Raw genomic sequence first — 23,638 nt, 5'->3', positions numbered from 1 at the left:
AAACAACAAGCATTGTACGGTTATAATGTTATCAATACATTGAACGAGCGAAACATTCAGGGGTCATTAACGCTTTGATATAGGAGTTAGAAGAGCTGCAACACCGATTTACAAAGCTAGCAATGCTCTTCCGTAGCAGGGTATAAAAAGTGTTTACGTTCTGGTTTACTTGGATGTGACTAATGCTGCAAATTTTAGGCAATTTAAACAGAATTCTGAACGAGTTGTTATATGCAACTTTCAGACGATTAATAGCTGATATTAAATAATTACACCAAAGGGGAGAAGCATAAAAGGCAGAAGAGTAGGTGCGAAAAAGCAAATTTTTTACAAGAACACTACATTTGTTGAATTTATATCTGAGCATGTTCGCTATGCAGTATGAAAATCTGGTTTGCCTTGCAATGTCATCATTATCACACAAGTTATTGGTAAGAATAACACCAAGGTATTTAACTCTTTCTACAAAAGAGACGCTTTCTTTGCCAAGTCTGATTGTAGGCTGGAGTTTTTCCCTGAGTTGTTTAGGCTAGTTAAAAACATCCATCCAACAGTCTTAGAACAATTAAACACAATATTATGCGTAGTTGCAAATGTATCACATGTGTCAATGAGTTTTTGCAGACCTTTGATACTGGGAGCTAAGCAGCAAAGATCGTCAGTGAACATAAGATTATTTATACAATAATTACTAATACTGCAGCCAATTTCTAAGTTATTAAGCAATTTTGACAAATCGTCCATGTATACATTAAACAAGAAGGGACTAAGAACTCCTCCTTGCCTCACACCATTAGTGACTTGGAATAATGCTGAGAAGCAATCATCCCATCTTACAGACATGGTCTGCTGGGTGTACCAGTAGAAGAGTAGACGGACAAATACCATTGGAACATTACGTTGAATTAATTTCTCAAAAAGTATATAATTGCACACTAATATGTCTTCTAAAAGTTTATATATGTTATCAGATGTTATTGATGGTTAGAGTTATTAGTTATGAAATTGGCTGTTAACCTAATTAACAGCAAATGCGTTATGTATATCAGAATGATGAAAAAGCACCTCGGTGCTTACAACATCAAATATTTATTATTATTATTATATCAAATAATCTAGGGCTAGGCTATTTTAGATTGTTGAACTTCATTTTTGTTTATTACAAACTTATTCAATTGTAGATTTACAGTACCGGTAGTCTATTGCAGCTGTTTAGTGTTTATATACTATATAGGCTATGTATTTTAATTACATTTTTTCAAAATATTTTTGACGCTAGCAGTCACATACATTATATCTTAGTTTCAGCTGCTGAAAATGTGGAAAATGAATCTGCAGAAGAAATCATAAATGGCGTTGACCAAATCAGGCTTGACGATGTGAAAGCAGCATGCAGTCCTGTTGTGCCAGGGCATTTTTATAAATTGTGTAGTGACAAACAAGACCATGATTCTTCTTTGGTTGATAATAGTGAGAGCGAAGATGTTTCTCAGGAAACTATACCTGAAGTTAATGCAGGTAAACAATGGTATGCCTATCAATGTTTACCTCAGTTTAGAAAAAATTATGTTCAAACTTCTCTATTATGTATGTTGTATATACTGCATATAAATAGCTTTTATTCATAAGTCTTTATTGCTGATATTAGCTAAACAAAATGTTTCATAGTTTGATGAAAATTGATCACCATATTTGCTGGTACTGCAATGTTTTCAGTAGAACTGTTTGCTTGTTAAATTGCTGTACAACTGTACATGTAGCCTACAGTGTGCAGTGTGCACTGTTGCAAAAAAGGTCATTATGCTGTTTTGGAAAGTCAACATGATCTTACTATTTTTGATACAAGTGATTCATTTTAAAAACAATAGTATGGCGTAAGCTTATTGAAATAGCCTTTCTCCATGGGCATTTGTCTTACTAACTATAGGATTATCTTTTTAAATATTATTTTGCTTGACAGCAAGAGTATTTAAGAAAAAGTAAGCATTAAGCAATTGCTAACAGACCTTGAATGTAAGTCTCAAAGCTACAGTCATAAATATTCAAAACTGCAACTAAACACTTTCTGCCTGCAATGGCTTAACAAATCATTTTAAATGTTAGGAAATAATTAACATTAAGATTGTACCACTGTATGTTGACTCAAAGAGTCTTAAAATATGTGCAGTTGTGCACGATGTATTAGTGCTATTTTTTGGAACAATTAAGCAGTGGGCAAAAGTTTGCAATATGCATCTTGAACAATTTATCTTTAGAAACATCTTCAGTAGTGGATGAGTCAAGTGCCCCACCATGTGATAGCATTGCAGACAAATCAGTTACTCCAAGTGCACCGGAACTGACAGAAAATCTCGATTTGGTTGGAGAATTGATTTTTGATGAGTCTCTGCAAGACATTATGAATATGCATGAGGATATCCCAACAGTAGAAGATGAGGTACCGATACAGCACAAGTTGGAAATTTAGGAAACTTCTAATTTCAACTCGATGGCAATTACATGATAAAAATGCAAGATCTGTGGATATATTAACATTTATACTATAATGTTATTAGCTTATTGGTATGCTAATGACCACAATTCACACACACAAATCCTTGTAAAGAAATGCATTTGTTTGAATTGTTATGTCAGATAGGGTTGCCAGGTGGCCTAAAATTCAGACAAAAATGATAAATTGGTCTAATTTCATATCTTGTGTTTGATTGCTAGCAAGTTATGCATACATTTTTATTTGTGCCAATGTTTAAGTTCGTGTGATCTCAATGAAGTGCTGGACACAAATAAAACAGTTTTCTTAATAGCTGATCCTAAAATGTTCGAATTTCAGACTAACACTGTCTGAAATCTTCTGGGATTAACTGGCAACCCTGATTACAGACACTAGACTTCAATCAATCATTTTATTTTTCATCATTAACACGTCCGGGACGAAAAAGATACTAACTACAAAAGTCGATATAGACCTACCAGCACATTAATGAACGGGAAAAGGTGGCAAAACCTTGAAAGGTTTAAAACGTGCCTGAATGAAAAATTATGTAGTAGGCCATATATCAGTAGTTAGCACGGCCACAAAACCCAAAGTGTATATCAATAGACTTGGTCGATGTGAGTGTTTTGATCGTTTCTTTTTAAAAAAAAATTTTCTCAAATATATATACAATTTGTTCACGTGACATCAGGTTGATGATGTCATTCTACCCGTCAATGAGGATGATTGGGAACTTGGCACAGCAGACCCACAGGTTGACCATATCTATCCTTTTCTTGACCGCACGGATGACCTGCAAAGTTCTTCAGCCAACATGGTACCAGTCTATATCTTTTGTCACTGCAAACCAAAACATCTTAAAACTTGTTGTGTGCACAAGCAATGTTTCAGCTTTAATTGCCAGACACATGTTGAATACTGTACTGTAGTCGTTTCATTGCAATCAATTGGATACCTTAAATAGGTAGGCTATTATTTTCCAGTTTCTGCAATTTCAGCATAGGATGTATGTATTGTAGAATGATGAAATTTTATTTTGCAAGACTTTTATTTTCCTTTTGTAGATGTCAAACCGGTTGTGTTAAGTTGAATCTGACGTCAAAATGTCAACTAACATATAAACGCTCTGTATAATCAGTTTATTTACATATCATACTTTATATTGATTATTCTATAAGAGGAAGTTATACAAACCTTGCTTAGACCAAGAAAAATTTATTAAAAATTTTACAGTCTGCTTATTCCTAGCGATTTTAGCATACATTTTTTTCTATGTACATTTTCATTGTACAGTACGTACACTCTATCCATACACGTATCATGTATAATAGTATATATGTGAACATAGCAATCAAGCTCTTGCGAATTACTCAAACATTCGAAGTCACAGTCTAATAATAAAAGTCCATAAGAAGGAAATGACTTTAGAAATATACAACGCATGCTATCTCTGTAGGAGCCCTTCACTCAAGAACAGCTTGGCATCTTTTACCACAACGTTCTATTGGAGCATGCTGATACCTACATTGATCAATTTCTCATGGATTCGAACAACTATGATGACCGGTTTAAAACGCTCCTTTCTGCGTATTATCAGGTCAAAATAGTTTATATTTTTGTTTTCGATTTTGTGGATTTTGCATCATAAACAAAAAAAATCAACTCTCTTCTAGGATTCCGATCAATTTCTGGGAAATTTTATGCAACGGAAGCATTTCATCACATATCGGCCAAGGCAATTCCAAATCCGTTCTGTTTTCAGGCTTTATTCTTCCAAGTGTTTGCTTGCAACATCAAAAATAAGAACTTTTTTTAACTACATTTTTAAACTGAATACTGAAAAGTTTGGCTGTTCATCAGGACAATTATCGTTTCTAGCACTAGTTGCAATGTTCATCTGGTGAAAGTAAAAGCATCGACAAACAGGTTTATTTTTAACATTACAGCTCAATGTCTTAACTCAAAAAATCAATGAACTTTTGAAATCTTTAGTTGCTGTGTTGAGCATATCTACAAAGTTTAACGTACTTCGAAAGCGTACTGAATATTTGAACCAGGTGATGAATTGAAAAAAGACGATTATCTTGATATTTCAGGCAAGACAAAGGCTGATCAAAGTCAAGCAAAATTATACGAACCAGCAGCAAATTGTTAAAAACGCGGCGGAGAATGTCTTTGTGACCAGTGAAGGAAAAGTAGAAGCAGAGGTAACAACTAACAAGTTATGCTTTCATAAACTTAATCAAAGCTTATGTGTAAAACATATAATATTATGCAAAGCATTACATGCTAAATATAACTATTATAATGGTCCAAGTCTGTGGCTCCCAACAACCCGGGTTCACAATCCCTTGGGAATCCGACAATATATTTTTGTCGTACTCAGGCTTACACCAGATAACTGCAGATTTAATTTATGTGGACTGGAAGTGGAAGGCAAAGAATCAATCTTCGTGTACATTTTCAGCCATGTCGTTAAATTTTCTTCCAAAGACACAGCCGAACGCTTTTGAGCGGTATCGAACCGGTGCCCTTTCGATCGTCGAACCAGGACTCTTACCACTCGGCTATGCAACCGAGCGTGCGTTGCCTTCTCATAAAAGCTCTAAAATTTAAGCACATACATGTACGTTCAAACGTAAAGTATAAAATCTTTATTCAGGTTGACTTACATAAGTTAAAGGTTCGCATACTCGGTCATTCTTGTAAATGGGTCCGTGACTTCAAAAATTTTGATCGTTTTTATTGGCATAAAAAAATGTACAAACACAAATAGCAAATAGTTTGCACAATTAGGAGGACAGCGAAAGACCAAAAGGTCACCAAAGTCAGTTACCACCCAAGCATCAAATAACATAAAAAATTAAGTACAATAATTAAACACAAATAATAATAATTGTTGTCATCTTTACAGTATAATTCAACTCCTACAAGTTGTTTGTTTTTCTATAAATGCAACTGGATTCTCGTGCAGGCTTTCTGCCAAGACCACCGCAAAGTGTTTCACACCCACCGCTTCAAAGTATGCCAGTACGACTCTGAAGCCAGTTCCCGACTGGGCGCGATCTTGCGCGAAGATCGCCGAATAGCCACCGATGACGTCACATTGGCTTGTTACTCGTCTACTGTCGCCCGTCTTCATTGCGAACAATGCTTGCATGACGTCAGTGAAAGGCACCGTCGTCATCGGAACAAATTGAAAGAAAGCGCAAGTACAATGCTAAAGTTATAACAACACATAGCCGTAGGAGATGAGGGGCAGTCGCACCCCGCTACAAAAAAAAACGGCTGGAATCGAATTGTGAATTGATGCATTTTAAAAATATATTTACAAAGATGAAATTTTGGCTAATTTTATTTGCATTCCTAAAACGTTTTATTCTCCTACAGCTATGTAAGAAAAGCTTATACAGTATATCGTAACCCTTTTTAAGACATGCGCAAATCGTTCTTGTTTAATTGAAAATTAATGAACCTGCCAACGTGCTGTGTTGGAACTGATTGTGAATTTTCAATTCAAAAAACGAAAAAATGTTTTTGTAGTAGAAAAAGTATTACAAAAGCAAAAGTTTCTATCGTCTTTATGTGTCAGTAACTCTTATCAGAAATCCTCATGCGTTCTATGTATATTGTGCAAAGCTAGTCTTTGACACAATCATATCAAAGCTTTTAGTCATAAACTAAACGGTTTTTGTAACATCTTTTACAGAATGTAAAAAAATTAGAACTATAAATTAAAATAAGAATTATGAGTTTATACTTAATTTAAAATTTTGTTGTTGTACAGAAACGTCAGCAACAGTAACGCAATCTTCAATATTGCTTCAACTGATCGACGAGTCTGTAACCGAATTGAAATGTATATGCAACGTTTTATTTTCGTTTGTTCGGCGTCGGCGAACACAGGAGGAAGCAGAAGACAGATTCTGGAGCGATGTTGAAAAGTGGATTTCTCTCGTGAGTTCCCATCTATCGCTTGCCCCTTCTGGTAAATGGTCTCCCTTGCGCTTTAGTGTGACTTATATCTCTGATTTTCAAATTGTTTAACTTGTGTTCACTTCACCTTCGTCTTTGAAGGTTACTTTGCAAACTTTCTAATTAATGAAGTTTTTTGCGTCTTCCCGCAGAAGGTCCTATTCATTTGATAGGAAAATCCATTATTTTACATTGAAACATCATTTTACGTGCAACTGCGGACATTGAATTAATGTAAAAAGAGTAGATCCTTTTCAATTAAGCTAATTATTTTGGAATAGCCGAGAAATTGTACAGCAGTATGAAAAGATTTGATAAAGTAACCAAGAAATAACAAAAGTCTTCCAAATCATCACGAGACACATTGTTTGAACTCTCTTCCACAGGTCATTCTCAACTTACTCCAGTCCTCAGACTCCTCTTCATCATCTGGTCGCCACTTCAGTGAAGAGATGTTTGTGATGAATCACATTCTCCGGTGTCCCCCTGGAGTACACCAGTGGGGAGGAGGCTTGGTGCAGGTGAATCTTTTAATATTAACTGTAGCTGAGTATAATTGGAATCTTACTTGCTCACCCCCCCGAGGCTCAGTAACTGAGTATGGGAACACCTTCCTTTACCTTCATGGCTGATGCGCTTCCCATCCCACAAACCTGACCTTTTCACATTGATGCAAAAAGGTCAGATTTATCGGCTGGGTTAAAGCCCACCCGATTACGCCGCATTGGAACCAAGCCTGAGTGGTCCAGTTAAAATTGTATAGAAGGATCCATCTGAAACCGTTTAAGCGAGAGATAAAATTTTGATCAAAAAAAACATGCGAAGATCGTATGGAATTGTTTGCTGACATTGTCACTACTCAATTATCCCGGAATGGCCCGTTTCGGTGAGTCCGATCCCTTAGGCGGGGATTTTTTCAATTTTTTTTTTAAATTATCGGGTACCGTAGCCTAATTATCATTGCTGTTTTAGGGTTAGGGGTTAAAGGTTAGGAACTCACCGAATAGTAGCAGACCCCAATTATCCGTGGGCGTCAGCGGAATTTTCTCACAACCACTATGCTTTGCGTCGATGCTCGTTTGAAACGTCTTCCCAAACGTGTGCTTTTTCTTTGATATTTCCGTGAAAAGATGGCCGCATCAATATTTCATGTATCATCAAACAGTTGGCTTCTTTTATTTCCTCTTGTTTGTAGCTAATCGATTCAAAAAGAACATCTTTACAACGTTGCTAAACTGACGTTTGTAATTTCCACTCATCACTTTAGTTTGTAGAAGTTATGTTTTTAGTCAATGGATTTAAAAGGGACAAAAGGAAAAAAACAGCTACAATGAAGTATTAATCGCATGAATAAAAAAAAGTTACGCTTAAGTGACACTTATAATGGCTTTAGCTGGAAGCAATATCCTTTGAGCTTACTCAGAATACCAATTACAACAGAATTAAAGCCTTAGTAATCTTTTTAAGGCGACAACATAAATGTCTGAATCATACGAAACAATTAAGTGCCACAATAATTAACTATAAGTTCACATTCGCAAAACAGCAAAACCAATGTGAAAAGGACTAATTTTGCTGGCTGGAACTTAATGTGCCCAAGTCAAACGTCAGATTCGAAACAGTTATACTGTATCGGATTAATGTTTTTCGTTAGAAGAACGTGAGCACAACGCTCTTTCAACGATGCAATAAATGTTGCTGTGAAAGAATGTGCTTGAAAAATTGTTGTTCATTTTCTGTGACGACGATTCTCCGTCAATAAACGTACTGCTGCAACATCGATAGAAAGATTGTCGCTAAAAATCTCGGTCATTCTAGAGCGGCAATGTATTAATCAAAATATGGGATCAAAATATCATCATTGTTATTATTGCAATTATTACCCGTCTGCATCAAAGGTCTCCGGCCCCAACCAGACAAGTGGGGGCAAGAAAGATCAGACTTCTCTGGACCATTCAATCTGTCTTCTTTACCTCGCACTTAGACCCCCTAAAGGCAGGGATGGATTTTTAGCTGAGTTCAAAAGTCGTCGCTCAAGCGAAGCAACGGACAACCAACCTCCTAGCGAATGGGCTTTGGTATGTAGCAGTAGTAAACAAGTTAGACGTTTTGCTATGGGTTATATTAAAGTGTATATTCGTATTGAAGAGTAATTTTTTCATACTTTTTGATTTTTAGACAGTAGTAAAAGAAAACGCTTGTAAATATTTGAAGTACCGCTTGAAACTTTTCTATGAATAGTAAAACATGTTTCACCATCTTGTAAAGTGAAAAAAAAACTGATTTGTTATTGATTATTTCTGGCCAGGGCATTGTACAACATAACACAGATGCTTTATGTCTTAACTTCATTGCCTTTCTCGATCGTGTATGCTCGAGAAGGCCCAAAACTTTCCTGAAACCATCATCATTACCCAAAATCTAAGTAGTCTATGGAGTCATGGACACACTAACTTTTCTTCAATCAGTTGTTTCCATTCACTTCGATCCATTAGTGTTCGTTTCGTATTTTAATTTTCCAGTTCATTGGCAATTAAACCAGTTTGATACAAGTTTGAACCGGTTTACGCTGGGCCTTCATTGAAGCTTTTTTTTTCTTAAAACTGTCCAGTACATGATGATAGTCCCCAGAGCAGTTTTTACTTGTTAGGGTGCATGTTCAAAGCATTTTAATTTTCTTTTTTTGATTGTGTGATGTAATCAAATTGAAGTATTTGTTACTAAAGAATTGTTGTTGTTGTTATTGTTGTGTTAAAATAAATGTTTTCTAAACGTAATAGAGACGTTTTTCTCACTTTCATCTGTCAACATCGTAACTGTCTTTACGAATACGATACTGGCGTTGAAGCGTTGAAGTTACGTAAGCGTTGAAGAGCGGTTTTCATTGAAGATCTTATGCCTCCTCAGATCGATGATGACGGAGATGAAGTTGATTCCCAATCTTCTTCCCAACTTCTCTTGCCTCTGGAAAACGACCTCATTACTATTTTTCGACAAATTCCCTTGGAAGCCCTGCTAGCTCATATCCTTCATCTAAGAAAGTCGTCAGGCAAGGAACTGAATATTATCTAGTGGAAAAAGTAGCAGTTGATTTTTACATTAATTCAATCCTCATGAGTTTCTGAGGGCAACTTGTTTTGTTTACAATTACTGTCAAGGAAGAGTCACTTGCACAATGCGCTGTCGGTAAGGCAATAACTTGCTAAGTGTTGTTACTTGCTCAATGCTTATATGGAATACGGAAAATGAAACCTGTGATCCATCAGTGAACCGTTCTACTCAAAACTTTTCCAAATCTGTTACATGTTTTCCATTTTCATAATTTCCTCACTTGTGATTTAGGCGGTGCGTATTGCTACACCAACCCCAGCATATCAAGCGAGGATATGATGCTTACCTTGGCAGCATGTGATCTTATATGCGACATTCTTGGTGAAGGCTTGGCGACGTTCGGCCGTCCAAAGTACGTACCAAGCACGCTCAGTTCTGTCATAGAATATCAAATGGTTCCAGGAATATTATTCTACATTACTTTCTGGGCTAATTATTAGAACTTTGGTGATTTCGTTGTCACTTATTTATTAATTAGTTGAAGCGTGAAAGAAACGACTATCTTTAGTAAAGAGTGAAATTTTTGTTATTTTTCCATAATACCTTCGATGTTCAATTTGTTTCAATGTAGGTTTTGTTTGGTTTTTGTTTTCTGTAAATGTTAAAAATAAACGTGAATATGTTAAGTCTGATTACATTACCCGGCTTCGTATGCCTATTGCCTATAGGTCAACAAGACAAACTCTCTACCGAAGCTCTATTTTCCATAAACATGCACAGATAATTGCAATAATAATTCATCCTGCTCTTTATCTTCAGGTACAAGCAGCTGGTTCGCAGGGTTGCCCAAGCTATAAGAAACATTGTACTGGTTGTTTCCCAGCAATGGCAACACTATATTCTGCTCGATGAAACTGCATCGACCCCACAAACGCAAGTGAAGTGGTTACTTGAAAGAATGAATATGATAAACTTTCTTGCATAATTTGTTGTGAAATGTTACCCCGTTTTAACCCAGACAACAAAATCCGTCATTTTTACATTGATTCAACGTCTGCAGACGTAGAATCAATGTAAAAAGGGCGGATTTTGCTGTCTGGGCTACGAGCTTAATATGTGAACAATGAACATGTGCTTAATATTACACACTTAAACAGTTTATAACAAAAACAAAACTTTTTGATGAAATTTAAAGAAAAAAAATCAAATTTGAGAAAAAAAGAATTTATTGTCGTTTATCGATTACACTTGTCTGGTTGCAAGTAGCAGGTGACATTTCAGCGGAGTACAAGAAGAAATCAAATCTTAAACGTAGTTGCAAAATATTATCGAACTGGTTTGATTGTTGTTTCAAAATTTCTTTCATACTGCAAGCAACATGTTTTTATTGAGCGTTGATGTGAGTTTAACTTTTGTTAAAATCTTCCAACAAATACATCTTTTGTTAAAAGGTGTTTCATCCATCGTAACAGTTTATCTTCCTCCTACCGTTAGGTACAACATCCATCGCCTGCAACTCGAGTACGATGAGTTTTGCAAGCGCTGTGTGTCCCGGCTCCTCTCGGTCGCCAAACTCGGCATCTACCAGTTCATTGCCGACTTGTCTTACCATAATGTCTCCCCAAGAGCAGCGGAAACGCTCTATCTCCTCATGAACGTTCCTCCAGGAGTCAGATCCGAGGTGGACACACTCATCAGCGCCGGATACTCGAAACAAGAGTGGCTTGACTTTATCCAAGGTGATCGGATTTTGTTGAGAAGAAAAATTCTTGAAATTTTGATAGGCCGATGATTCGCTGTGGTTTTTTAAATTGTTATTTTTCAAAAATCTGTTGTTTATCCTGAATGCTTTTTCAAGGGACACCATATCTTTACTACTTTCTGCTGGAGACTTACAAAATGATCTGAAGAAAATTTAATTTAGTCCAAGATTCAAGACTCATAATTTATAATGCTTTTGAAATTTTATCATTAGTGTTATACATTATTCCATTATGACTTTATATTTTACGAGTAAATTGCTATCAGATCCCGACACAAAACTTGCCTTTGAGGAGCAGCTGTCTACCATGCCGGCCAATGAGATTGTCTATTTGCTGACGACATTCGCAAACCTCGCGCAGGCCCGACCTACCACCGAGCGCCATCTTGTTAATATCATTGCTGTCGATATCTTCAAAGTAAGCTTGGGATTTTTAAACCTACGATTTTTTTTTTAATGGTAGTGTTTTTAAACGCTAGGTTGTCAGAGATTGAAAAAGCCTAAAGTCCAGTTAGAAAAATCACTCCTTTTTACATTGATTCAACGTCTGCAGACATTGAATCAATGTAAAAAAGAGTGAGTTGCTGGTAAGAAAGTCTACCTTTGTTTCAAACAGTAGCCCAGGTGGAAAAATGGATCTTTGTTTGTTGATTTCGCGTCTGCGGCCGTTAAATTGATCTCCAGTTACCAATTTTGCTAGCTGGTATTTACAGGCGTGAAAAAAACGGTTTTGTCTTGTCACGCTTAAACCGAACAAACCAAAGTTGTCCTTTCCGTCGACTAATGTAAAAGTACAGGTTTGTCTGCTGGAAAAACAGCCAGAAAAGTCACTAAATTGGCTACTTTGAAATTGTTGGTAATGAAGTTTCAAAAACTTTCCAGGTGTCATTCGTGTACAAATCAACGAGAGACGTTTGCAGCAAAACCGGCCGAGAGCTGCTTTGTTCTGTTGCCTGTCAGCATTCTTACGTTATTTCAACGTTGCTGCAATTCGTGGAAGAAAATCTCAGTGAGTTGACTTTCGAAAGCAGCTAATGCGTCGCACCAGATAAAACACCTTGATTCAATCATAAAATCGTTGATGAAAAAATAAGCTAATTTTGTATTTTTTGCCAAACCCTATTGGTCCAGTGTCTATTAAGTTTCTGTAATTTCTTGGAGTATAATGTATTTGAGTTTGAAAAGTTTTAGATTTGACTTTAAAAAGTTTTAGGTTTGACTTTGAAAATTGAATTTGATATTGAAAAGTCACCGAAACTTCATTAATTTTTCATTCTTTACTTTTATTCAACCAACTGTCTGCTTCGCTTGTCACTTCTTAAATTAAAAATTTTTTCCAACATGTGTTGACGGAAAATTGATATTTTTGATTTCAGATAACATTAAAATTCATTATCAGTTTCAAATTTGACTTTTTTCAACGTCAATTCAGCGTTAAAATGGCTAAATTGCCGCAATCGCTTTCTTGCTGGTACAACTTGATATCGATTTTATGTCTCTCGCAATATAAAAAATCAATCTTTCAAAAAGAGAATGTCACCCTTTCTGTTGGTCGTTTCCCACATGTACTTGATTTATGCTTGAGAGGATGTAGGTCGTGTCTGATTGACGAAACGTTGGAATAAATGCATATTTTCACTTCCTATGTCTTGTAAAAGTTTCGCGTTTGTACACCAAAAGATGGATATCTTTTGGCAAAAGGTATCAAGCTCTAAGGTTTTCTTACAATTGCAGCTACGGTGTCCTCAGTGGCCATCTACGCTCTTAGTGATCTTCCTTTTTCCTCCTGGAAGCCAACAAGTAATGATGTGTCTCTTCTTCGCACATGGCTATTCGCCAACCAAGTCAACTCCACAGAATGCAAACTTGCTCAAATAATCATCCAGGTAAAGCTCTGACAGTTTGGCAAACATTTTTGTTTATTGGATTTTTATACCAATTGATAATTTCTCCATTCCACACGGTTATTGAAGGATGAAAAAATGTATTTTGTAATCTTTATGATATTTCTTACAAACTACTACAATGACAGGAAGAGTATTGTTTGTTAACAAACCTATTGTTTGTTATGAATTTTCAATTTACAAAGTCATTTGTATCCAGTTCTTAACCACCAGACATAAGCCCTGACGTTACAAAAGTCATGCACCAGAAAAATCAGACAAAAACAATAAAGTACTTCCAGTCTTTCAAATGCAAAGTGGTTGATCTTCTGTTTCAATTCCATCACTATTCTCGTTTCAGGGATTGAACTTGGACTACAATTTGAAACACGGCACGCTGTACATCACTCCATCGATTCATCAGCAGATCGCTCTCATTCTGGTGGAAGCCTGTGTGCGCATACAACTACAACAGGCTGGCTTTGTTATGAAGAGTTTTGACCAAGTTAGTTCGTGTTATATAATAATTAATGTTGACATTTTCCCCTTTTTACTATGTGCCCAGACAGCAAAATTGGTCATTTTTACATTGATTCAACGTCTGCAGACGTTGAATCAATGTAAAAATGGCTGATTTTGCTGTCTGGGTGGGATGTGATATTAAACAAACTCCTTATTCAATTGTAGCTAACAGCAATTTAAAGGTTAAATAAAGTGGTATTTTGATTTCTGAATACCAAACACAAAAATGCATTTATAAATATTAATAAAATCAAATAACAACTTTTGCTATCTGTTATGCTTTCACTGCAGGTGAACAAAGTGACGTCAGCGGTGAAGCTGACGTCACATCCTCTCCATCAACAATTCATCTCTTGGAGTTGGAAGATTTTGCTTAAACTGAAACTTCATAGGAATATGCAAGTGTCTCCGGACCGTCGTTCAGGTCTGTGAGCTATTCCCCAACTAGCAAAATTAGTCTTTTATTTGTCTGCAGACGCTAAATCAATGTAAAATTACGGATTTTGTTGTCTGTGTAGTAACATGTCTTTATTTCTCAGCAAGCAACGCGACTGCTGAAGAAGATAACTACAACATTCCAGACATCAACACAGACTCGGTGTTTCTACCTATCCTCCATTCCGCCAAGGAGAAGCATCCCATGGCATGCTATGTAGCCATCACCATGTCTGTGATCGGACACAAGTAAGATCGACAAGTCATGAAGATTGTAGTGACAAGACACTTAAAGGCATGTCGTCTATAGCAGAGTAGCGCTTCGACTATGGCTCTTGATTTCTCTCATAGTTATGAACAATACGCTGCTTTAGAGAGAAATGCATATGGCCCAGTTGGCCCACCATCATACTAAATTCGGTTTTGTCCCCACTAGTGGGCGTAGCCGATTCTTTTATTGCGGCGATTGCCTTCACTCCTATTCTCCATTTCATTCTATCCATCGCATCTCCTTCCTTCAGTCCGACTTGGTCTGCATCATTCTTCACCTGTTCTTTCCATCTTCTTTCTGGACCCCCCCTCCGTTCCCTCTTCCCATCTACCTTCAAAGTTAAAGCCTTTCGAAGAAAACTTTTTTTCTCCTTTTTTAGTGCATGTTCAATGTCCATACCATCTTACTCCAGTTGCCCTGGAAAGTTGTTCAATAGTCTGATAGTGGTTTGCTACACTGGCCTGAAAGATACGTCTTTCTCAAGGCAAATTCATTTGCGTTGCAGAATGGACGCGTTCCTTCACGATGGTTTGGAATACCTTCACCATCTGGTCACCAGCGGCAATGCCATCGCTGTTCTCAGTTGCTTGGACTCGTGCATTCCCATGTTCTATGGATCTCAAATCAATCTGGCCCAAAATCACCGGTACCGTTTGCCACAGAGACGTGCTTACCCAGACAGCAAATCAACAATTTTTTACATTGATTTAACGTCTGCAGACGTTAAATCAATATGTAAAAAATTGTTGATTTGCTGTCTGGGTAGATCTCTGTAATTTTGTGTAGAAACTTTAACGCCTGACCCACTGAAACTTCTGCTGTCTTCTCATTTTTAACTTCTTCATCTCAACTTAAGTAAACTTGTATTGTTCCTCACCAGTCATCATCTGGTGTCAGAAAGTTGAAAAAGAATAAATGAAACGTTATTTTCATAAACTTTTGTACAACACATTTCCTCAAAAACAACTTTAGTCTTCGCCATTTCAAAGAAGCGTTAAAAATCTTCCTATTTTGCAAAAATCGTTATTGAACTATCATGTATCTTTCAGCTGGCTTCTTTGGCTAAGATCTCAAGTAATGACTTTATTCTTTCAGCTTCACGGACACGCTTGGCTGTCTGCTGCACTCATCAGATGAAGGATTCGTTTCAGGCCTCACCAGTTTCCTCATGTCCGACACGTCAAACCAAGAAAGCTGCGTGCATTTGCTTTCATCGGTTATAGCGAATCACATTGCGAAAGGTATCCCATGTTGAACATTATCCGTGAACGCTTAAAGTTGATTTCATAGCAGATTTTTGTAGTCTTTTATTTATTTACATGCATTTAATGCTTCACGTTTGCCTAGGCCTTTTTTGTTGCTTTAAATCTAAATATTTCATGCAAGATTTTTACGGTTTTTTAAAACTTTACGTTGCAGGCGTTTTATAGACTTTGAAAGCTTTTATTTTTTTTTATAGCCTCTGATGACGCTGAAGCAATGACAGTGCTGTCTTATTGGCTTCAAATGATCTTGGCGACGTCTGGTTGGTTTAAAGACCGTCATCTACGGAGTTTGGTTGACGACGTTTTCAAGTCTTCGGTTTTGCTCGGGGAAACGTGTATGCTCGAGTGCAGGCAAGTGGATGGAATTGCTGATTCTTTAAAACAAAAAGCATGCACAAATACGTACTCCTGCCGTTCTTAAATTTACTTAAAAATATATCAAGTGACTTGGATATTGTTTTCGTGTTTCTTAGATTCGTCAGCAAATGGGTAATCATAAAGCTACGCTACATTTTTTAATTGTAGCCTTTGTTGTTCCATGGCCACCTAAAGATACGGCCTGATTTGTTACATTTTGCAGAAATTTCCAGTTTTTTTTTAACTTTGGGCGAACGTTTAATTAAATTTTTCTAAAAATTAGATTTTTACGCTTTCTTTATTCTTTTCCCCAGATGACACAATAGGTTTTAACATCCTCACATATTGAAAAACAAAAAAAACTTGATTTTGTAGATTTCAGTCAGACTGTTAATTTTCAATAACAGTCTGATTTTGCGTTTTTCAACTTACTTTTTCTCATTTGCTACTGCTTCCCTAAGGCAACAAAAAAGTTTTTTGTCATTAAGAAACCGCAAAAAGTAAAAACATCTCAAAAAATGTCAGTCAAGCACTAGCAGTAGCTGTAATCAAAATCTGCAAAATGTGACAAATCAGGCCACATCTCCAGGTGGCCATGGTTGTTCATTTTCTAATTGCGCGTTTGCATATTTCTGTCTTTCGTATCACTGATGGTTCAATATCGTGTATTTAGTAGTAAAAGACGACATTTAAGCATTCTGCATGTGCGTAGACTCCACTGACGTGAATACAGTAGATAAATTTACTATTTATGATTCTAATGACCGAGAAAAGTAGAGAGGACACTTCGAACTAACTGGACGACCCTGATAATTCAAGATGATCTCCAGCTGTAACTCTAACGCCATCTGTCCAAACTCTACTCTTCCATTTCTTTGAAAGCAACACCATTTTTAACAGACTTTTACCATCTTGACTTCAATTGCTATTTTTACTTCACAGAACCATGGTCTATGACAACTACGTGAGCATGATCCTCCACAGTCCACAGGGGAGCCAGAGCAGCCAACACAAAGGAGTAATGTCCTCCATCTTCCACATGGTAGCTGGTAGTGGCCAACATGAGCCTGTTTCTTTCATCCCAACCATAGCGTCGAGTGAAAACATCTATTTCAAATATGAAGCTCTACTTACAGAATCAAGGTGAATTTTAAGTCTAAGTTTATTTCACCAAATATATCAATACAACGTTTATTAGGCGTTTAACAGATGGTGTAACAACGGTAAATTGCTATGTTTAACGTCATGCGGCTTCTGATTGCTTGCATTGTCAATTAACTGATTATGTTGGTTCATGAACTATCATGTTAACTTGCTCACACCAATTAGCTGTTGAAGTTCTTCCATGAACCTATGGAAGGTTTGGCATGCCAGCGCAGAGATTCCACTGATATTGCGAGTACAGTTGATTATTAGCGGAAGCGTCATTTCATTCCCATTCACATTTTAAGCTACTAACTTGATTGTATAAAAAGAAATAAGAACAAAGATTTAATTAAAGCTAATGCAGACTATTTGTGTATTTTCGATTACTCGCCTGAGATAATAAATTTTCATTTTATGTCTTTTTTCTGCCTTCTTTTCCAAAAAAGTAAACAAACAAGTTGTTTGTTAGCAAGTTTTACATTTACGTAGGTCTTGCTATCCGACGAAAAACTTTTAAAGTCGATTTCGTACCATGCATTCCCTCCACGTTCTTTCGTTTTCAATAATCGGACACCCTCACTAATATGACCGTATTTCCTCAAACGACCTAGGTCGGATTAACGAAGCTTGTCTTTAATCAACCCCGCACTGCCTTCACCAAGTTGCTTTCATATATCCCAGGTATGAAGATGACAGTAAACTATGGACCACTGTCCTAGCAACCCTTCGCTCCGATCCGAAGCTTTCAGTCGACTCTGCAGTGAAACGAGCCTCGTCTAAACTCAAGCTCAGTCATGCCCCCTTACATTCACATCTTTCTTTATACAGGTCAGTGGGCAGCTGTACATGAACAACCGTGCGTTGGATCAGTGATAAGAAAACGCAAAGTGCATTTGTAGCAATTTCATGAATTAAACGTGTTCATTTTGCCATGAAATGCTTCTTGAACTGGATTATGTCGGATATTTGCCTGATATAATATGATACCGAATCACATTGTTGTAAGTTGTTTCGGATTAATTGTTAGGTTTATTTGGCATCTTGATACTTGCTTTTTGTGCGCTACAATTAGGATAGAGAGGTGACTCTTTTCAACAACAAACAGACAAAATTCAGCAACGGCACGGCATTTAATGCTTGAAAACAAAATAACAAACGTTTTCGGCTATACATTTAGCCCTTGTCAAGCCTTTGAAAGAAACTAACTCTACATTAAATACGAAGTGTTATAGAACTAACGGTACAATATTATACAGAAAGATAGCGCAAACATTTGACAACTGCCTTACCTTGCTCACATACGTAATGATAGCGAAACGATTGCGCAGCAAAACAGCCAAGCATTTGAATGAGGACAAACTTCATTTCATCATCATCATAATCCATCGTCGGTTTGTTCCCCACTAGTGGGGGTGGCCGATTGTTTCCGCGCAGCAATTGTTTTAATCCCTTTTCTCCATTTCACCCTGTCCCTTGCATCTTCCTCCTTCAGTCCGACTTTTTTAAATTCATCCTTCACTTGTTGTTTCCACGTTCTTCTTGGACGACCGCGTTTCCTCTTCCCATCCACCTTTAGATCTAGTGCCTTTCTAAGAAAACTTCCTTCCTCCCTCCTTATCACATGTCCATACCATCTTACTCCATTTGCCCTTGCCAGTTGGTCTATGGTCTCTCTCATCTCTAGCATATCCAACAATTCTTCAGTCCTTTTTTCCCTTCTCGTTTTCACCCCACACATTGCTCTCACCATTGACCTTTCCGTTCTTCTCAGGATTGCCAGTTCACTCTCTCTCAATATCCATGTCTCGCTACCATATAGCATTGCAGGCCGCACACAGCTCCGATATACTTTCCCTTTCATCCTTAGTGAGAATTTTCTGCCATACAACATTTCCCCACATTCCCTGAACTTTGCCCAGCCCAATCTTGCCCTTGTTGTCACCGCTGCTTCACATCCACCACTTCCATTTATCCGATCACCCAGATAACAGAAGTCTGTCACTGTTTCGATGCCATGGCAGAACTCATCATCATGGCCTTCCACTTCATTCCTTCCTTTACTGCATTTCCCACAAACAAAACACTTCGCCAATCTTGTTGCGGCTCTCTTGACATTAGCACATCTTGCATGTACCCACTTTCCACATTCCTTGCATTGCATTGAATTTCTCATCACTCTCTTGCCACATATTCCACAGGGATCTACTTTGCTCTCAACAACTGTTCCTTCTGCTCCACTCACCATCACTTTTGTTTTTTCAAGATTCACCTTCATACCCTTGGTTTCAAATGCTTCTTTCCATTTCTCAAACTTTCTCTCCAGTCCCTCCATACTATTACTTGTCAAGACCAGGTCGTCTGCATACAAAATTTCACTCAATAAGCCCTCCCTCACTCCTTCAGTTACAACGTCAACCACAATAGCAAATATCAGAGGTGACAAAACTGATCCTTGGTGTACACCAACCTTCACAAAAAACTCGTTTGAATAATTTGATCCAACTCTCACTTTTGTTCTTGCATCCTCATACATAGACATCACAGCTCTCACTAATACCTCCGGTATACCTCTTTTCCTCATTGCCCACTCCATCACTTTCCTTGGTACTCTGTCAAATGCCTTTTCTAAGTCGACGAAACACATATATAGTTTTCTCTGCTTCTCTCGGTATTCCTCCTGCATTCTTCTCAATATAAACAGAGCATCCACTGTACCTTTTCCTGGCATGAATCCAAACTGCATATCATTTAATTTCACCAATGTTCTCAACCTCTTTTCTAGTATTCGCTCCACAATTTTCATTCCATGCTCTAGTAGTTTTACACCTCTATATGCACTGCAACTTCTCACATCCCCTTTTCTCTTGAACAATGGAACAAGAGTACTATGCTTCCACTCCTCCGGCATTCCCTCTCCATCTAATACCCTTTGGCTAAGTTGTAGCATTACTTCAATTCCCAACTCTCCACTTGCTTTTATCATCTCTACGCTCACTTCTGATGGACCGGCTGCTTTACGCAGTTTCATTTGCCCCATTGCCTCCACCACTTCATCACGAGTAACCTTTCCCACTGGACCCTCCACCAGATCAACCTCTGTCATATGATCCCATACATTCTCCTTATTCATAACATTTTCCATGTGTTCCTTCCACACTTCTCCTCTGCTTTCCGGGCTGAAATGCAACTTCCCATCTCCACTCCTTATACATCTTCCCCCTACAATATCATTCCCATCCTTTTTCATTTGCTTTATGAGTCTGAATACTTTGTTTTGGCTTTCCCCCATTTTATTAAGTTCCTCCTCAGCACCATTCTTCATAGCTCTTGCAACAACCCTCTTTGCCTTCTTTTTCATACTCTTATACTTCTTTTTATTCTCTTCTGACCCATTTTTGCGCCACTGCTTGTATGCATCTCTTTTCTGTGAAATCGCATGCTTCACCTCTTCATCCCACCACCATGTGTCTCCACGATCCCTCCTCACTTTCTTTTTCCCACATACTTCATCACATGCTGCTAGGACACCTTTCTGAAATGAAGCCCACAAGTCCTGCGCACTCATGTTTACCAGCTCTTTTGCTCTTTTCATAAACTTAATTCTCGTTTCTTTTTCCTCCAGTTTCCACACATTTCTTACAAAAACTCGTTCTTTCTTCACAATTTTCTTCACTTTTTTCATATTTAAGTCTCCTACTACTAGTCTATGCTGCAACTCCCACGGAATTACTTTCACATTCTTCAAGTACTTTCTCTGTTCCTGCCCAACCACAATAAAATCAATTTCCGACTCATGTCCTCCTGAGCTGTAAGTCACCTTCCTTTTCTCTTTCTTTTTAAACCATGTGTTGGCAATACAAAGTTTCCTTTCATCACAAAATTCAAGTAGCATTCTTCCTTCCATGTTTCTCTCCCCAAAACCATACCCTCCATGAATGCCCTCGAACCCATTTGCTTGTTTTCCAACATGTCCATTAAAATCTCCTAATCCAAACACCAACTCTTTTGAACTCCGTAAATCCCATTCCTCTGCCAAAACATCATAAAAACTTTCCTTTTCTAAGTAATCCCTACCACTTTGAGGTGCATATGCACAGATTAGCCTCACTACCTCCTCTTCAAAAGCAAGTACCATTGTCATCACTCTGTCACTCCTTCTTCTAACTTCTATTACTTTCTCACACAATTCCTCTTTTACCAAGAAACCAACACCACCGATTCCTGTGTTATTTCCTGACCACCATAACTTATATCTCCTCTCATTGACACCTAAAAACCGCGCTGACTGTCCCCTCCATCTTACTTCCTCTAGGCAACATATATCCACCCTTCTTTTTCTTAGTTCTTCACATATTTCAGTTCCTTTACCACACAAACTTCCCACATTCCAGCATCCGATTCTAACACCATAATCTTTTTTCAATGTTTTTTTGTTTTCTCGGAACCCAGAGATTCTTCGCACCCCTTGCCCATCTAAGGGCTGCTGGGGACTAGGGGCCATTTTTAGCTTTTGCTGCATTTAAATAATATTTTGGAGCAAAGATTTTCCAGCCGGATGCCCTTCCTGACGCTAACCACAGTTATTGGCGGTGGGCCTAGCCTTTACTTAAAAAAGTATTTCCTGCAAGGCAGCAGGATTTCTAACAAGTTTTAGCCAACCAGTCGAGGTTGTTGCCCATGAGGTGGGACGTGGACCCACTTGTTAGTTTGGTGTGTGATCAAGACCAGTGTTCCCCGAGACCCATGGTGTAACAATCCATGGCGACTGCCCAGGGTTCAAAGGTGCTACTTGTACCTCACACCTACCTCACATTTGTATTGCTCAGAAAAGATGTGTGTATTTTAACAGCTGCCGCCAATTTTTGCCTACTGGTATCGTAGAGTATTTTTCTTTTTGTAAAATCAACGGGATTTACAACCTGCAAATATGCCCATCTCTCACACGCACGAATTCGCAATCAAGCCGCATATGGCTAGCGTTCCATGGCTGATTGTTACACTCGAGTCTTGTGTTTTCAATTGCTTAGTTTAAAAAATTGTAAACATTTTCAGTTCAAAAATTTGGTAATTTAAAATGAAAAAATGTTCTGCCAATGGTTTCTTCAACCAATAGTTTCTGAATCCATTTTGCAATGAACATTTTGACTACAAGCTTTTTTTTCTTGATCACATACGTAAAAACAAGTGCTTTTTGTACACGTAAAAATGCGTAAACTTACGTGTATTCAAATACGTAAGAGCAACATTTGCTCCAACTGTGTGTTTGAACCCTTGTTAAAAGAATGTTTCTTTTTCTCCTAGATGGGGTGAACTAGCCTTGCACACACCCCACGATCACCCCCTACTCCCCGTCGTTTGGTACAATTTCTTCCTGCGATTCGTGTACCTCCCCCCGGACGGTGGCAACAGCTTCGGTTGCAGGTTTGTTTTTCATGGATGGTCTTTGGCAATATTTCTGAGGCTGCAGCAATTTTTGCTATTGGTTGAAAGTGGATAATTTTTCAAACTATAGAATTTTTTGCAATGTGTTTTTAACACTTTCACTCGTCAATTAAAAAAAAAAAAAAGGACTTCTGACATTGGTGCAACCCACCTCAACAGGCTACTAATTGGTGTCTTCAAGTATGTGCGTTGAACTAGCTATCGAGCTTGGCCAGATTAAAGTCGATTACTAGTTTTGCAAATATTTAATATAATTGCATGAACTCATAGGGTTGCCATCTATTTTGTAATGTAGTTCAGTTATAAACTCCTCCAGAAGAGCAATCGAGCGAAACAGGTCTTCGCTGGAGCATTTTTATTGTTCCTTTTTTCACCAAATCCACTTGCAGGTTCTTTGATGCGGTCAGCATGCTCCCAATGTACAACAAGCTTCGACTGAGGCTCCAGAGCTCCATGGAGCATCATTATGGAGTCATATCCAGCAAGTCCGCAGATACCAGCGTCCTTCACAACCACCAGATGTGAGTTTTGCTCCGAAGTATTTTCACCAGCACAAGGCCATGATCACCATGAAAGTGTTTGGCTAATTAAGATTAATCTCTGGGTCAGCGACTGCAGACCCAGACAGCGTCTGCAGACGTGAGTCAATGTAAAGCACGGTTGATTTGCTGTTTAAGGATTACTCTTGCATTGATACTGCTATCACTCTATTGTGAGAAATACTTTAAAATATCGTAGACTGGTCAAGTTGTATCAAGCGTTCAAGTTATGGATTGAAGAGCCAAAGATACACGAGTGCAATCTCTACCTCCCTTCTCTACCTGACCAATACAATCCTGGTATGCTTGCTTGTGTGCGGACTAGGAACGTGTCAGCCTGTGATGACGCCATCAATAAATCAAGGTATTGTCTCTTAAGCAATGGATAGGTGTTTTCATTATTGATACTCTGATGCGTGCTCTGGAAAATTGTTATTTTAATGTGTTTTTCATGTTTATGTTATTATAGGGTGATATTTTTATCACCAGACGACTA

At 37.8% G+C, this 23,638-nt stretch overlaps 1 protein-coding gene across 1 annotated transcript in view; it reads left to right on the top strand.

The window, feature by feature from the left end:
- The window catches only part of LOC145766402 (ectopic P granules protein 5 homolog), a 36,793-nt gene that overhangs the window by 486 nt on the left and 12,669 nt on the right, over positions 1-23,638 (top strand). The window contains exons 2-28 of the mRNA XM_082578109.1: positions 1,303-1,518; positions 2,256-2,437; positions 3,186-3,311; positions 3,951-4,091; positions 4,591-4,701; positions 5,469-5,706; positions 6,291-6,451; positions 6,856-6,990; positions 8,368-8,547; positions 9,377-9,518; positions 9,812-9,932; positions 10,340-10,453; positions 11,015-11,259; positions 11,549-11,700; positions 12,165-12,291; positions 13,017-13,168; positions 13,527-13,670; positions 13,979-14,105; positions 14,227-14,371; positions 14,899-15,039; positions 15,489-15,634; positions 15,853-16,009; positions 16,958-17,158; positions 17,843-17,989; positions 22,463-22,582; positions 22,993-23,124; positions 23,342-23,506. Of these exons, the coding sequence (XP_082434235.1) occupies positions 1,303-1,518; positions 2,256-2,437; positions 3,186-3,311; positions 3,951-4,091; positions 4,591-4,701; positions 5,469-5,706; positions 6,291-6,451; positions 6,856-6,990; positions 8,368-8,547; positions 9,377-9,518; positions 9,812-9,932; positions 10,340-10,453; positions 11,015-11,259; positions 11,549-11,700; positions 12,165-12,291; positions 13,017-13,168; positions 13,527-13,670; positions 13,979-14,105; positions 14,227-14,371; positions 14,899-15,039; positions 15,489-15,634; positions 15,853-16,009; positions 16,958-17,158; positions 17,843-17,989; positions 22,463-22,582; positions 22,993-23,124; positions 23,342-23,506 (4,168 nt within the window). The remainder of the gene's footprint in view (positions 1-1,302; positions 1,519-2,255; positions 2,438-3,185; positions 3,312-3,950; positions 4,092-4,590; positions 4,702-5,468; positions 5,707-6,290; positions 6,452-6,855; positions 6,991-8,367; positions 8,548-9,376; positions 9,519-9,811; positions 9,933-10,339; positions 10,454-11,014; positions 11,260-11,548; positions 11,701-12,164; positions 12,292-13,016; positions 13,169-13,526; positions 13,671-13,978; positions 14,106-14,226; positions 14,372-14,898; positions 15,040-15,488; positions 15,635-15,852; positions 16,010-16,957; positions 17,159-17,842; positions 17,990-22,462; positions 22,583-22,992; positions 23,125-23,341; positions 23,507-23,638) is intronic.

Source organism: Aplidium turbinatum, chromosome 3, assembly GCF_918807975.1.
Source record: "Aplidium turbinatum chromosome 3, kaAplTurb1.1, whole genome shotgun sequence".
Classification (NCBI taxonomy): Eukaryota; Metazoa; Chordata; class Ascidiacea; order Aplousobranchia; family Polyclinidae; genus Aplidium; species Aplidium turbinatum.
This window is presented reverse-complemented; position numbering and strand designations above follow the sequence as displayed.